The sequence below is a fragment of the Myotis brandtii genome, unplaced genomic scaffold (genome assembly GCF_000412655.1).
Source record: "Myotis brandtii unplaced genomic scaffold, ASM41265v1 scaffold6, whole genome shotgun sequence".
NCBI lineage: Eukaryota > Metazoa > Chordata > Mammalia > Chiroptera > Vespertilionidae > Myotis > Myotis brandtii.
Window position 1 is genome coordinate 1,478,861 of NW_005370271.1, and position 13,934 is coordinate 1,492,794.

Here is a 13,934-nt window from a genome sequence, read left to right on the forward strand (position 1 = left end):
ACAGGCTAAGATTGACATGCTGGTGAAACTTCGGAGAGATGTCAAATGGGAAACCGGATATAAGGAGAGATAGTTGAGGGCCTGAGGCTGATTTCCTCAGGCAGTGGTTGTCTGCTGCGGCTGCTGCTGGCGTCCGGGGGGCAGAGGCCAGGGATGCGGCTGTACTTCCGACAGTGGACAGGACAGCCCCCTCCTCCCAGCAAAGAACCAGTCAGCCCCAGATGTCAGTACCGCTGCCGTTGAGGAACATGCCCTAAAAAGAGAGGCCAGGCCACAGCTCAGGAGTGCCAGCATTTAGGTGCACAGGTGAGGAGGGCCAGAAAACGGCACCCTTGAGCATTCCCTGTTGAAGTAGGGGGAGTGGCCAGAATGTATGAAGGAATCAGAGGGTAGTAAACTCAGCAGGCATGCTCCCCAAAGTGGAAGTCAGTATTCCATGAGAGTGGGAGAGAACTCTCTGGAGGCAGCATTTGGGGGTGGGGGGGGTGGGGAGAGGAGCAAAGAAGTTCGCACTCCCATCGCCAAGCCTGAGCCATCTGATGTCAGCCCTTTCTGATTGAGAGCTTCCAGGGAGCCAGGTTTCAGGGCAGCTGGAGGCAGCCTAAGTGTGAGAACAGGAGGAGTTGTGTGAGTGAGTGGCAGCTCTTGGAGCAAGTTACAGAGAACCCAGTGGAAGCGGGTGGGAGAAGGCGAAGGGCGGGATGTTGGGTCAGGTTGTGAGATGAGCAGAGCAGTCTGGGAAGGAATTTAGATCATGGTACATGGTCCTGGGAGGTTTGGGGAAAAGTATTTTTTCTGGCAAAAATTGAGATAAAAGAAGATAGATCTGTTGAGCTTAGTTCTTACAGTTCCGGTTGTTAGGCGAGAACTGCACCTGAGGCTTTCCATAAGCGGGCAGTGAGAGGCCGGCGGTTGGGTAGTTTTGTTTCCCAGTACAACTGCACCATTGATTGAAGAATTTCCTTTCTCCATTCAATTGCTTTGGCATCTTTGTTCAAAATGACTTGACCACATACCTGTGAGTCTATTTCCAAACTATCTGTTCTGTTCAGTGATCTCTTTGTCGAGGCTTATGACGGATCCATACTGTCTTGGGTATTGTAGCTTTGTACTGAAATCAGGAAGTCAGAGTCCTCCCTGTGTGCTCTTCAAGGTTATTAGCTGTTGTAAAATAGCCACATACGTTTCAGAATCCCCTTGTCAGTTTCTCCAAAAAGGCCTGTCCACTATTTCTTCTTTCATCTCCAATCTGTTAGTAGGCCCACCCAGTGATTTTTTTTTTCAGTTTGTGTATTATACTTTTTAGTTCTAAAATTTCCACTGGGTTCTTCTTTTTCTTGTTTTAATTTATTTCTGAGATTTCCAGTCTCTAGTACTATCTAATAGTTGGTTTTCATATTTTGTTATTAGAGTTTATTAATGTACTGTCTATAGAATGAGTTTGATACTCTGCTAATACCAGAACCAGAACCTCACCTATTGACATTTTTATTTTCAGGTAGTATAGTTTTTATTTCTGTAGAAGTTCTTTTGCTTTTATAGTTTTGCTTCCCCCTCCCTTTTTCCTTTCCTTCCTCCTTCCCTCCCTCCCCCTCTTCCTTCTTTCTCCCTGCACATATTTTAAGCTTATCTTATTTCTTAAGACAGAGTTTATTTATAACCTGTATCTGATCATTCCAGTATTGAAAGCCCTTACATGTCTGTGTCTGCTCTTTGCTGCCTTCTACTCATGGTACCTTGTTTCCATATGTGTTTAGTTATGGTTGACTGCAAGCTGTTAATTTTCCCTATAATTTTATATGTATGACTTCTTTGAGGTCTGGTATGAAGGTGGGCTCCTCCCAGAAAGGATTTACATGGCTTCTGTTAGATGCCTAAGGCCATCACCAATGTGGCTGAAATTAAGTAAAATTCTTGATATGTGTTTACTTTTTAAAAACCACAGAATGAATTTGAGTTGTAAACCATCATGATAACCAATTCTCAGTGGTGACCAATTCTTCCTTCTTGGTACTTATATTTGTTTGAGACAGGTGATTTTCCTAGCATTTCTCTTGAGGGGGTTCTGCTTGATTTATCCTCACCTTGGGGTCTTGGGTTTTTGCGGGGAGGTATGTGAAAATTGTATTAGATTCTTTACCTTGCATGGGCCCTGGGCTTTATCTGCTGTTCCCCATGTCCTGTGAGGTCTCAAGTTCATCTATGTTAGTATATAGTCTCAAGGTTCAGAAAGCTATCTGCAGTCACTTTCCTTTCCTCTCTGGGTACTTGCCTTCACTTAGCTTTTTGGTCTGAGAATTACTTACATTTCTCTCATGGATACATTGAAAATATTTGGCTCTCTTGACTATTTATAGTGGAAGGGAAATCTGCTAGATGAAAAATGTATTTTTCTTATTCTGCCTGTATAATTTTTTTCCTTTCTAATTTGGAAAGTAAGAGTATTGTTACAGACTTTGAACTGGAAGGCCTGATATAGAAAGTATGTAGAAAAGAAAGGAAAGCTATTTCAAGGGCTGGCAAAAATAGGGCATATCCCTGCCGTATGAAAGGGTCATTAGAGATAGGGTTGGCATAAGGTTAATGAAAAATCATTTTGTACCTTCTCATCTGGAGCTTGGGGTCCTCTTCTAAGCTCCTATGGCTGTGGCAGAATTCAGTTCAGGTTGGCTATTAGTTGCGGGTCATTCCCAGCTCCTAGAGGCTACCCACATTCCTTGTGGAGCAGCCCTTCCAACTTCAAAGCCAGCAATAGAGTCTCCTTTGTGTAAAATCCTTCTCATCCTGTAGCAGTCTGAGTCTAATAAGGAGATAAAAATCACACAGTAGGTTAGGCAGGGGAAGTGTAACAAAATTATAAGCTCTGACAAAAGAGTGTAAGATATAAGGAAACTCTATATGATCCTCGGGCTGAGGGAGACTCAAGGAAAGACAAACTTGAAAAGGATTCAGACCTCGTTGGAGAAGGTGTGGCTCAGTCCACCCGACAGCAGAGACAGTTTGTTGGTTTGGCCAGGCTGGAGTTGGTCTGGAGCTGCTGGGCAAGCAGTGTGCCACCTTCTGAGTACAGGCAGGAGAGCAGGTGGCCAGGGCCTCGGTTTGTGGCCCAGTGCCTGTGCCGGTGCAGCAGGCCTCTGGAGCCTGCGGGCCATGCGGGGACTCTGGTTGTGGGGTCAGAGGCCTGCAGGAAGGTTATTTCCAGGCTGAGGCTACGAGACCAAAGAGCAACCATGTTCTGGGCTTCGCCAAATGTACTCCCAGACTCCCTGTCCCCGCCTGCAATGTCCCTCCAGCTCCCTCTACCGAGACAGCTTATCACCGTCCTCTCTTTAAGGAGAGAAAAAGGAATTCAGTTTCTCTGAGTGCATACTAAAGGGTATGTTCCGAGCTAATCACTCATAAGTGATACACACGCTCCACATGCCTTTTGTCAGGGAGAGCCCTGTCCCTTTTAGGAACTCACCCAAGTAGGTCACGTCCACCCAGGATGACTTCCCTTCCCTCAGGCCAGCTGTCTGTTAGACACTGATCACAGGAGTGACCATCATCGTATTCACTGTCTTGGGTTTAGACGGTGAGCCTGCCAGGGGTTGGGTGTCTTGGGGGACATCCAAGAATTCCGCCTGCCACAGGGGGGAGGGGTGGGAGGAGAGGCGGAGACGGGGATGACTCAGTGCTGCCTGAGGGACTCCTGTGTGCAGCGCACAGGTTGTATCTCATTCCGTGCCTCAGTGCATTGTAGCTGTCTCGCGAGAAAGAGAAGGAGTAACTAGTGTTTATTAAACCTCTGTTTGTCAACTACTCCACAGAGCACTTGCATATAGTCTCTCTTTATTTCTTAACATCTTGAGGCAAGGTTTATTATCTTCACTTTACAAAAGGGGAAACTGAGGCTTGGGGTTGTAAGGCCACTTGCCTGGAGATAGTCAGCTAATATTTATTAGTAGTGACCCAGTGCACAGATTTGTGCACATTGAAATTAATTAGAAGGGGCCGGTGGGGCAGGACTGGGCGAGAAGGGCTGGACACACCCTGGAGCCAACCTCCCACGGCCCCTCCCTGGCGTCTGCGGAGTGAGCAGGGGGTCCCTCTGGCAGGTGGGGGTCCCTCGGCCTGCTTGGCCTGCGGGGATCGGGCCGAAACCGGCTCTCAGACATCCCCCAGGGGTCCCCGAGTGCGAGAGGGCACTCTGCAAAGTTGCTGTTGTACAGCATGTGGAACGCAAATGCAATAGTGCAGTAAACCAGATTCGGGGCGACAGTGCCCCAGCAACAACATAACCCATGGCCGAAGGTGGAATCGCGAGGCCCCATGAGGAATCGGTCTCCCTCCTCTCTGGTTTCGGGGTGCGTCTCCCGAGAACTGCCGCTGCCAAGTCACCGCAGCTCCGGCGTTGAGCGTCTGCTCCTCTGGTGGTAGGCCCCGCGAGGAATCGGGCATCCTCCTCTCTGGTTTCGGGACTGCCGCTGCCAAGTCACCACAGCTCCGCAGCTCCGGCGTTGAGCGTCTGCTCCTCTGGTGGTCAGTGCGCATCATAGCGACCGGTCAGACAGTCGGACATTTAGCATATTAGCCTTTCATATATATAGATAGATAGCTGGATTTAAAACCCAACCCTGCCCAATACTGAATTCATATCTTCTAATAGCATCCAATAATATGTGCCTTTGAAGGAATTTGTTTCAGTGGATTGGGATGAGGGCAGATAGTAGAGATTATCTCGGTGGACATAGTGCAAGTCACTCTTCTGTGTCTCTGCTGTCTCTTAAGGAAGCCACTGATAGAGGTCACTCGTGTCATTGCCCTCGCTGGAGGGACAGTGGATCAGAAGAGAAGTTCTTGCCAACAGGGAAGCAGGCATTTATCCGCTTGATCTGTGCGTCACCGGGAAGTAACCGTGCCGCTCTGCTCCCTGTTCTCATATCTGAGTGTGAAACAAAGGAACAAAGCGAGATTTGAGAGAGTTGGGTGTTGCCTCTTCTGTGGGGAGGACATGCCGTCTGGTTGGAGCACCCTAATCATCCAGAGCTGAGCTGACAAGTGGCCGGGAGTGCGTGTAGAATGAACCCTCCCAGAGCACAGTCCACTGCTTCCTGGTTTCTCTCTCACAAGTTCACGGGCCCTGCAGGGCTTGGTCCCTCTTCTCATTCCTCTTTGCATCCCCAGAGCTGACCTGGAGCGTGGCATTGGTAACGATAGTGGGATAGACCGGGACATTGGTGTCAGCTGGCACAGTGGGACCCCAGAGCCCGGGGTCCCAGCCGGCTCTTTCACGGACTCACTGGGGGGATTATGCTCTCTAGTGCTTAGTGTCCTGTCTTTAGAATAAGGAGCATGGACTTGACTTCTGGCCCATGCCAGCTCTGCAGACTGATGTCACGGCACCATAGCTGCCCCAGGCATTTGAATATCTCAGATGGTTGGTTATGAGGCTGGGCTTAGGTTATGGGGACATGGGGAACAGTTTGGCAGATTTGAAGGGTACATTTCGTTCTCTCTTCCTGGACACATGAAGTAATAGGATCATTGGAATATGACCTCTTCCTCCACCCACTTCCATCAATTCAGACTGGATTTTCCCCTCCCAGTTCTCCACTGTGTTTGTGGAAATTTCAAGTCGGGTCGGAGTCGGAAGGGCAGGCACAGAGCTCAGCTGGTCAGAGGGGGACAATTCCCCCATGAAATTTCAGAGGGAAGGCCTGGGCCATTTCCCCAGGAACTTCCTTGAACTGTGGTTTGTTGGGGTTTTTAAGTGAGATGTTTTGCTTGAATCAAAACATTAAAAATAATATGGAAAATTAAATTCAAAAAAGTTTCTCAATCCTGACATGAGCAAGCAAAGTAGCCTTTGTTCTCGCTTCTAGATATCTCTTCCTTACCTCAGGTACCAAAGGCTTGCCCTGGATTTAATCAATAATCAGCAGATGGCTTATTTCCTTATTCCCCAGATCAGTTTAGATTCTGCTAAAGGGATGCCTTCGAAATGTCAGTACTTCACCAGGTAGCTTTTGTAGTGGGAGCATTAGTCAGACTGGATTTCTGGTTCAGGAGCTGCTGCCACCTAATTAGTAGTGTGAGCGCAGGCAAATCATTTAGCCTCTGCCTGCCTCAGTTTCCTTAACTGTGTTATGGGAGGATTAAAGGAAAGGTTCCAGGGGAAGCAGAGCGTCAGTAATTTTACAAGCTCGCTGGTCATTCCAGCGTGCAGCCAGGAGGGAGAACCCGCTGCACAGCAGCACAGAAAGTGCCGGGAGCTGGGCTTTCATTCAGCGCTGTACGTTTTTGGTGAAGAAAGGGGACAGTCTCGTTTAGGTTCTAACATCCTTTTTTTCACGTGTCCAAGCGTTAGCCAGTTACCTCAGTCCCTGATGAAAGGACGGGCGGCTGCTGTTACCGTCAGCTCTCTGCCTGCTGGGCGTGGGGAAGTCCTGGGTCTGTGGAATTTTCCATGACTGAGCTCCGCACCGTGAGTGAGTGTTCGCTGCAGTCAGAGTTCCGGTGCCTGCCTGCGCGGTCCTCCCTCTTTTATTACCGCGTCAGAGAGATGTTACACCCCAACTACACGTCTTGGTATTTTGTTTGTGTTTAATACTCTAGTTCTCAGGACAGATCAGAGAATCTCATCTGAATTAGCTTTTTGTTTATAAAGTGAGTCAGCTGGAGGTATCTGCTTTGGCCCCGTCTTCTCAGGTATCAGGTTACCTGTCACAAAACCGCCTTTTGTGGGGTGGGGTGGGGAGGGCAGGTGCACTGTTTCTGTGGGCGCAAGCTTCTGTGCAGTGCTGGTCATAGGTGAGCAGCACCGGCCTTTGGATCCTTTGATTGGAAGAATTCTAAAAATGACCGTAAATGAAAAAATAGAGATCCAACCAGATAATGGCCTGGTGGGGTTTGGCTAGTTCCCCTCTTATAGGGGAATTCAAGGCCCTAACATTTCTTTGCTTTGGTTCTAGCTCCGTCGTTCTCAAACGTCATTGGGTTTGTGACTAATTCTACCAGATATAAAACCACTGTGAACAGTATGAGAAAACATTAAAGACAGTTTGTGCTGTTGTTCACGTCTGACCCTGGGGTTCTATGTAACACCATTGTACTTCCGGCATAAGCAGTCCATAATCCAGAGCCACTCCTGTCACTTATAGTCTGAATGAGCAGTTGTTAAAGCCAGCCATTTGGTTCACCTTTCCTGGGGCTCATTGTAGTGGCGATGGTGGTTAGAGAAGGGGCACTCAAGGGTTAGAGCCTAATTGGGAGATGGTGGGCTGAAATTTAACCTGGCTGTACCAGTACAAGTGGGTGTGGCATCTGGGCTGTGGGTCTTAGCATTTGTAGAATGGATAAAGGAACACCAGTTTTTCCCGAGTTTGAGATTAGGTAGAAACACTCTGAGCGGGTAGCGGGGGTGGGCTGGAGGGGGTCAGTGGGGGGAAAAGGAGGACTGTAATACTTTCAACAATAAAGAATAAAAAAACACACTCTGAGGTAAAGATACATGAATTCAGGAAATCTTAGGTACTTAGATGAAGAATGAAGAAACTGAGAAAAGACAGAGCTGTACTGTGAGGAAGCTTCACTTTGTAATACGTGTCGAAACCAAGGCCAGGTGTGTCCTGTGAACCAGTTTGTTATAAGCTGTTAGCTGGGCTCCCTTTAGCACAGTGTGTTAGGAACTTGTTTTGAAGGTTGGTCTAAACAGAGTAGACTCAAGTTTTATTAAAGCTCCTTTCCCCCCATCCTGATTGAAAATGGTCCTGTTCCCGCATGACTTCACCACTTTCGTTGTCATTCCTCCCCCATTATTCTTTCAGTTGGCTGATTGCAATTCTGGCCCAACTCAACCCTCTCTTTGGACCACAGTTGAAAAATGAAACCATCTGGTATCTCAAGCATCACTGGCCTTGAGGGAGAAGACCCGCTGCCCAGCCATCGAGGTGACTATACCCTTGACCTTTCTCATCAGTGTTGTCAGTCACTCAGCTAGAGTTTGCCTTGACTTTTTCTCAGAGTTCTGTGGCCACTTTAACACTTGGCAAGGGCAGGCACTGGAAGCAAACATGATCTCATGAAGAGCAGAAGCAAATTTGGGACTTAGGTCATTTGCTTTACCAAAGGATTTATCCGTAAGATTCTCTTAAATTCTCCTGTTACCCTGCCATTTAAAATCCAGTTTGATGTACAGGATTGATTTTGCATGCCATCTTTTAGGCACAGTTCAGGAAAGCGACCACTGGTAGTTGATGTTACAAGACCCAGCAGCTTCAAGAAGTGCCTTTGAAATTAGCCTTTCTGAATGCTCTGGATAGAGAGAGACAGGTGTTTTTTGAAAATTGGTCTTCAAATTGCAGCTTTTATTTGGTTCTGAGTATTAGAGGTCAGGAGTGGTAGAGCGGAAAGATTTAAACACCAGCTGAGAGGCGGAAAGCCTGTCATGTAGTTTGTTCCTCTGTCTCCATCATTTTGATAAAGTGGAGTTAGTGCTAAATGTTTGACTGGGTTCTGGTACAGCTTTGGGGCAAGGGCACCTCGTTGGTGGTACTGTGCCTGTCAGGAGACACATGGTGTCTGGCTCCCTGGCTTTAGTGATGCTAAGGTGATCAATGGGTTCAGGTAACAGCAGTCTGGTCCTCCAATTGTGAAGTTCTCTGTCGGCCTTCCACCCAGTGATTTTATCCATTACTGAGCGTAGTCTGAATTGAGTGTTTCCGTAGAAATTGCAAAATGGTGAGTTTCTAGTTCTACATTTGATTCGATGAACTCTTTCAAAAAGGAGAACTTCCCCTCATCAATGAGGATTATTGATAAACCTTGAAATATAGATCATACAGGAAAAGCAGAATACATATTTAAGTTTTTAAAAATTTTCAGACTACAAGTTGTTGGTGCTCAAGTTCCTTTGAGGATACCCAGAGAGTTTTCTTGTTTTCCCCTTTTTAAATGTAATCAATTACATTTATTATCCTTTTTATGTTCAACTAGAGGCCCGATGCACAAAATTCGTGCAAGGGGCTTAGCCCTAGCAGCCGCGGCGGCTTGCCTCGGCCCTTGCAGCCCCGGCTTCATCCCAAAGGTTGTTCGGCTGTCTGGTCTACTTAGCATATTATGCTTTTATTATTATAGATTATTATAGACTGTTCTTTCTTTGGCCTATGGGACCCTGTCTAGATGGGCTTATATGTCCTTTTGATACTAGTCTTTGTTTGTTTCCTTACTTTCTGGCAACATCAAGATGGCCCAGACCCCTCTCTTGTATGTGTCCTGGCCCAGGCTTCGAACCAACTGCTCCTCCAATTGCTTTCTGAATTTCCCACCGAAAGGATCCTGGCTCACTCATCAGTCCTCCAGCCCGGCTGGCCCCGGTTCCTTTCAGTGGGAATGGTATTTGCAAGTCAGGATCTGATTGCGCCTGTTTCTGCTGGGGTGTTGTTGCTTCTAAGTCTTTACAATGGACAGAGCCAGAGGTGTGTACTTTTAAGAAGAAAAAGGATCATGAGTTCATGTTAGCATTTCTAATTCAAATTTGACATTAAGGTTTTTTACTTCTTTGGTTTTTTATACTTGAGTATCATTCACATATACTGAAAATCTTAGTTCTTAAAGACAGTAACTTATTTACTTTCGTTATCCTACAGTACATATAAAATAGTTTCAAAATAACATTATAACTACCAACTATAACTTTATTGAGTGCAGTTTAGGATATCTTTTCTGCTTTATTTGTCCTTAGAATGAATAAAGAACATAATGCTGTTTTCTGAAATCCTTGAAATAATTATTGTTTCTAGGGGTTATCAAGTTGATATGTAGTTAGATTAAGTTTTATTTTGTGTTCAATTCATGGTAATTTTTTTATTTGCTGCTATTTTGAATATGTAAAACATATTTCCAAAGTCAAAATTGTAAGCAAGATATATTCAGAGAAGTCTATCCTTTAAGTGTTTCATTTTGCTTAGGATAAGCAAATACATACGTGTGTGTGTGTGTGTGTGTGTGTGTATGTTATCTCCATCCTCCCCCCCACACACACACAGCTATTACGGAAAAGATATCTATACTATTCTATAGCTTGCTTTTTCCCTGAACACAGAAGCCTAGAGCTTGCTCCTATCAGTGTATAGAGATCTTCCTCAAGTCTTTTCATAGCCATTGATGTCTTTCTGGGTTTTTCTAGTCTTTTGCTATTGTTAATAAAGCCACAATAATATCCTGTGCATATGACATTATATATATATTTTTAATCATTATTCAAGGACATGTTCATTGATCTTTTTTTTTTTTTTTTTTTGAGAGGGGGAAAGAAGGGAGGGAGAGAGAGAAAAAAGAAAACACATTGATATGAGAGAGAAACATCAATAGGTTGCCTCCTATACATACCTAACCGAGGATTGAAACTGCAACCTATGCCCTGACTGGGAATTGAACCCACAACCTTGCAGTGTATGGGACAGTCACCTGAGCCACACTGGCCAGGGCGACATTGTATATTTTTGCTAGTGATCTTTGAGTTAGATTCCCTGAAAATAAAATTTCTGGGTTAAAGGTAAAAATACTTTTTTTAGATATTACACATTCCCTTCTCTAGGGATTGTGCTGTTTTTGCATTCCCACCAACAGTATAGCCTGTTCCTCAGCTGGATTTGTGCCAATCTGATAGGTAAATAGTCAGTTTTTTCTTCTTTGCCCAAAGGCGTTTTGATTTCCCTCTTACATAGATTTTTTTAAAAGATCGGATTCATAACATCTTCTTACCTGCCTTTTTTCCCCCGCAAGGTCTCCAGTTTTCTAACCTTTTTCACTATAGTGAATGTTAGGTAAGGATGCCGATGGGGCTTCAAAGCTGAGCACTTCAGCACTGCCTTTCATGACCTCTCCGAGCCTCACCTCCTTCCCTTAGAATTGGGCCCTCTGGCCCTGAATACACTGGTGTGTGGATCTGAAGGTTTCATTGGCCGTTCTTCTCGGTCTTGTGTATGTGTAAACCTAATTGATGACTTCCTAACGTTTGCACTCTGGTCCACAGCACCAACTGGGGCTGCTGCTTGAAACCCTTATATTAAAAGGTTGTTCCTTTAGAAGCAAAGTGCCAGGAAGTAGAAGGGCACAGCCAGGCGAACCGTAGTTATGAACACCCTGTCATGTTTATTCCACGTTTGAGGTGGTGATTATGGCAATACCAGGACTCTAGGCCTTTGGAGTGACCAACCACATCAAGAGATCTAATGTGTGTGTAGCATTGGAGCAGGGAGAACTCGTAAGACAGGACTTCACTTTTCTTGGTGGTAAACTCAAAAGATTGAGCTAATTTTGAACTTTGAACTTTGATGATGAAGTGGGATGATGAAGAGGTGCAGAATCCAGCCGCAGGCCTTCTTCATCTGGTGAGGAAAAGTGTTTGATCTTGTGCATGATTTAAGAACCCAGGTTTGGAAATTAGCAGGTGTAAGCTAGACATGATATTCAGCAAGAGGAAAATGAGAAGCAGTTGTGAAAGCTTTAGAAAAATTTTATCCAGGTGAAGTTGACTTGATCTGAACAATACAGTTGACACCTCGTTCACCTTTTGCTACTTTAATCACTTTCCCTGCCGTGATTTTCTTCCTGTATCGATAGGCTGAGTGCTAGCGTGTCGTATTCATTGGCTGGAAGTCTTGCCCAGAACTGGTCAGAACAGTGCTCTCTCCATCGTCGCCCTGCCAGCCCTGCCCCCCTCACTATGGAACTGTCGCAGCAAGGCTGCTGTTTCTGTCCGGGTCCCGTTTTCCTGCAGCCGTGGGGTGTCCTGCTAGTCTGTAGTCTCCTTGGAGTGGATTTGGCTTCAGCCCGTGTCCTGTAGTTAGTTGGTTTGCCACATCACTGTCCTGTGTTAGATGAGCTTACATGGTTTGCCATGGTCCTAAAGGGCAGCAATTCTGTTTTAGTCCACAGTCTGGACGGAGGGGAAGAAAGGGCATTGGTAATTAGGCCTCTGCCCCGGGGGAGCTGTTTTTCTATGCATTCCAAAAAGATGGGAGTGCTCCTGAGGCGCATGGCCCTGAGCGGGCATTGCAGGGGACCCTGTGAAACAGAGCCAGGCCTGTGACCAGCGAAACAGTGCGGGCTGCTGTGGGTGCAAAGCATGTCTTTGATCTGATCTCTGCCTATTCTGCTGCCACTTCAGACTCAGCCATGTCTCCACTTCACTTCCTGATGTTACAGTTTTCTCTGTCACTTAGCGTCAGAACCTGCTGATCACTTCTTTCTCCTCTTCCTGGAATCCAGTTGATCCTGTTGATGTCTCTGTCTGTTCCTTCCGACACCCTAATTTCTGATCCAATCACTCAGCTCCGAGTTACTGCATGGCTCCTCATCCGGTCTCCCTGCTCCTACAGTCAGTGTATCCACAACCGCGCCCTGTGTGTCTTCCTGGGGGAGCACTTCCTGAAACAGCTCACGGCCTGCCCGGAACCCTCCGCCATTCTCCGTGGGCTGTGGCAGGTTTTCTTAACCTGAGGCCCCTTGGTTTGGCGGGTACAGGCCCCTTGAAATGCACTGTAACATGTTGTAAGCTCAGCTTTGTCAGGGTCACCAGAGGTCCCTGAGCCACAAAAGATAAGAAGGACTAGTCTGCTGGTATGTCCAGCTTTCTGACCTGGCGGTCAAGGTTCTGATCCAATCACTCAGCTCTGAGTTACTGCATGGCTCCTCATCCGGTCTCCCTGCTCCTACAGTCAGTGTATCCACAACCGCGCCCTGTGTGTCTTCCTGGGGGAGCACTTCCTGAAACAGCTCACGGCCTGCCCGGAACCCTCCGCCATTCTCCGTGGGCTGTGGCAGGTTTTCTTAACCTGAGGCCCCTTGGTTTGGCGGGTACAGGCCCCTTGAAATGCACTGTAACATGTTGTAAGCCTCAGCTTTGCAGGGTCACCAGAGGTCCCTGAGCCACAAAAGATAAGAAGGACTAGTCTGCTGGTATGTCCAGCTTTCTGACCTGGCGGTCAAGGCCTCCCGGTCTGCCCTCAGACCACCTTGGCAGCCTTTGTTCCGCTTTCCTCCGTGACCTGTGGTTCCAGCCCCACTGTTTTCATGATCTTGACCTACTTAGCTTTACTTACCTTTTCCTGCCTCTCGCTACCTACAACGTTCATTAATTTAGAAAGCAGATCAGTAAACACCATTTTTCATTCTCTGTCTTACTCTGCTCCCCCATTCTCTTGGGGTTCTTCCTGGTGCTTCTTGGTGAGTGTCCAGCCTGCAAGGCCTTGCACTTCTTTCCTGGCCACTTGGTTTCAAAGTAATGTCTTCCCTCTAAATGTGTTTAGCTCCCCAGTTTTTGCCATTCATTTGGTGCCTTGCCTTGACTTGTTAAATACACACCCTTAGTTTGCTTGACTGCCTCTTATTGTTCATCTCCGGTAGTAAGTACATACATTACACATAACTCCCTGAACAGATTTCCTAGTCTGCCTTGGTGTTTTGATGTTGTCTTCATTCTCAGTTTTATCTGAAAGTAGCCTTAGTGATCTCCTTATTTTCTAAAACGACGGTGTGGGCTCTTTGTCGAGTTCCCCTCCCGCATCCCAGTCTAATCAGAGAGACAATTAGAATACAGGCTTCCTTAATTCACTCGAAAAGCAAACCCTAAGTGTATGCCATTTAACATAACGCTCACTCACATTTATCTTAAATTGGCTATCATTGAGCTTGAGTGAAAATTATTCCCGGTTTCTTTATGGTTTTTCAAAATTGAAGACCTACTTTTTCATTTCGTGATTATTTGTCCAAAAAGGCCTCAACGTTGGGGAGTCTAACAAGTATGTTCTTCCTAGAAAATGACCAGACAGGACATCTGTACCCACTCTTCAGTATCCTCAAGTAAATTCCTACTGGGCCTGGAGCTCAGGTCTGTGCAGAGGAGCCATGCTGCGGGCTGGGGGAGGAGAGAGATGCTCCTTAGAGGA

At 46.4% G+C, this 13,934-nt stretch overlaps 1 protein-coding gene and 1 long non-coding RNA gene across 2 annotated transcripts in view; one reads left to right on the plus strand and one right to left on the minus strand.

The window, feature by feature from the left end:
- ATP6V0E1 (ATPase, H+ transporting, lysosomal 9kDa, V0 subunit e1) overlaps positions 1 to 13,934 on the plus strand; it is a 21,564-nt gene that overhangs the window by 5,962 nt on the left and 1,668 nt on the right. The window contains exon 3 of the mRNA XM_005879372.2: positions 7,809 to 7,931. Coding sequence (XP_005879434.1) covers positions 7,809 to 7,902 — 94 coding nt within the window. The 3' untranslated portion in view covers positions 7,903 to 7,931. The remainder of the gene's footprint in view (positions 1 to 7,808; positions 7,932 to 13,934) is intronic.
- Positions 2,364 to 3,980, minus strand: LOC106728363. The gene is made up of 2 exons (XR_001364660.1): positions 2,955 to 3,980; positions 2,364 to 2,800 (listed from the first exon to the last, which is right to left on the minus strand). It is a non-coding gene; the product is annotated as an uncharacterized LOC106728363 (long non-coding RNA).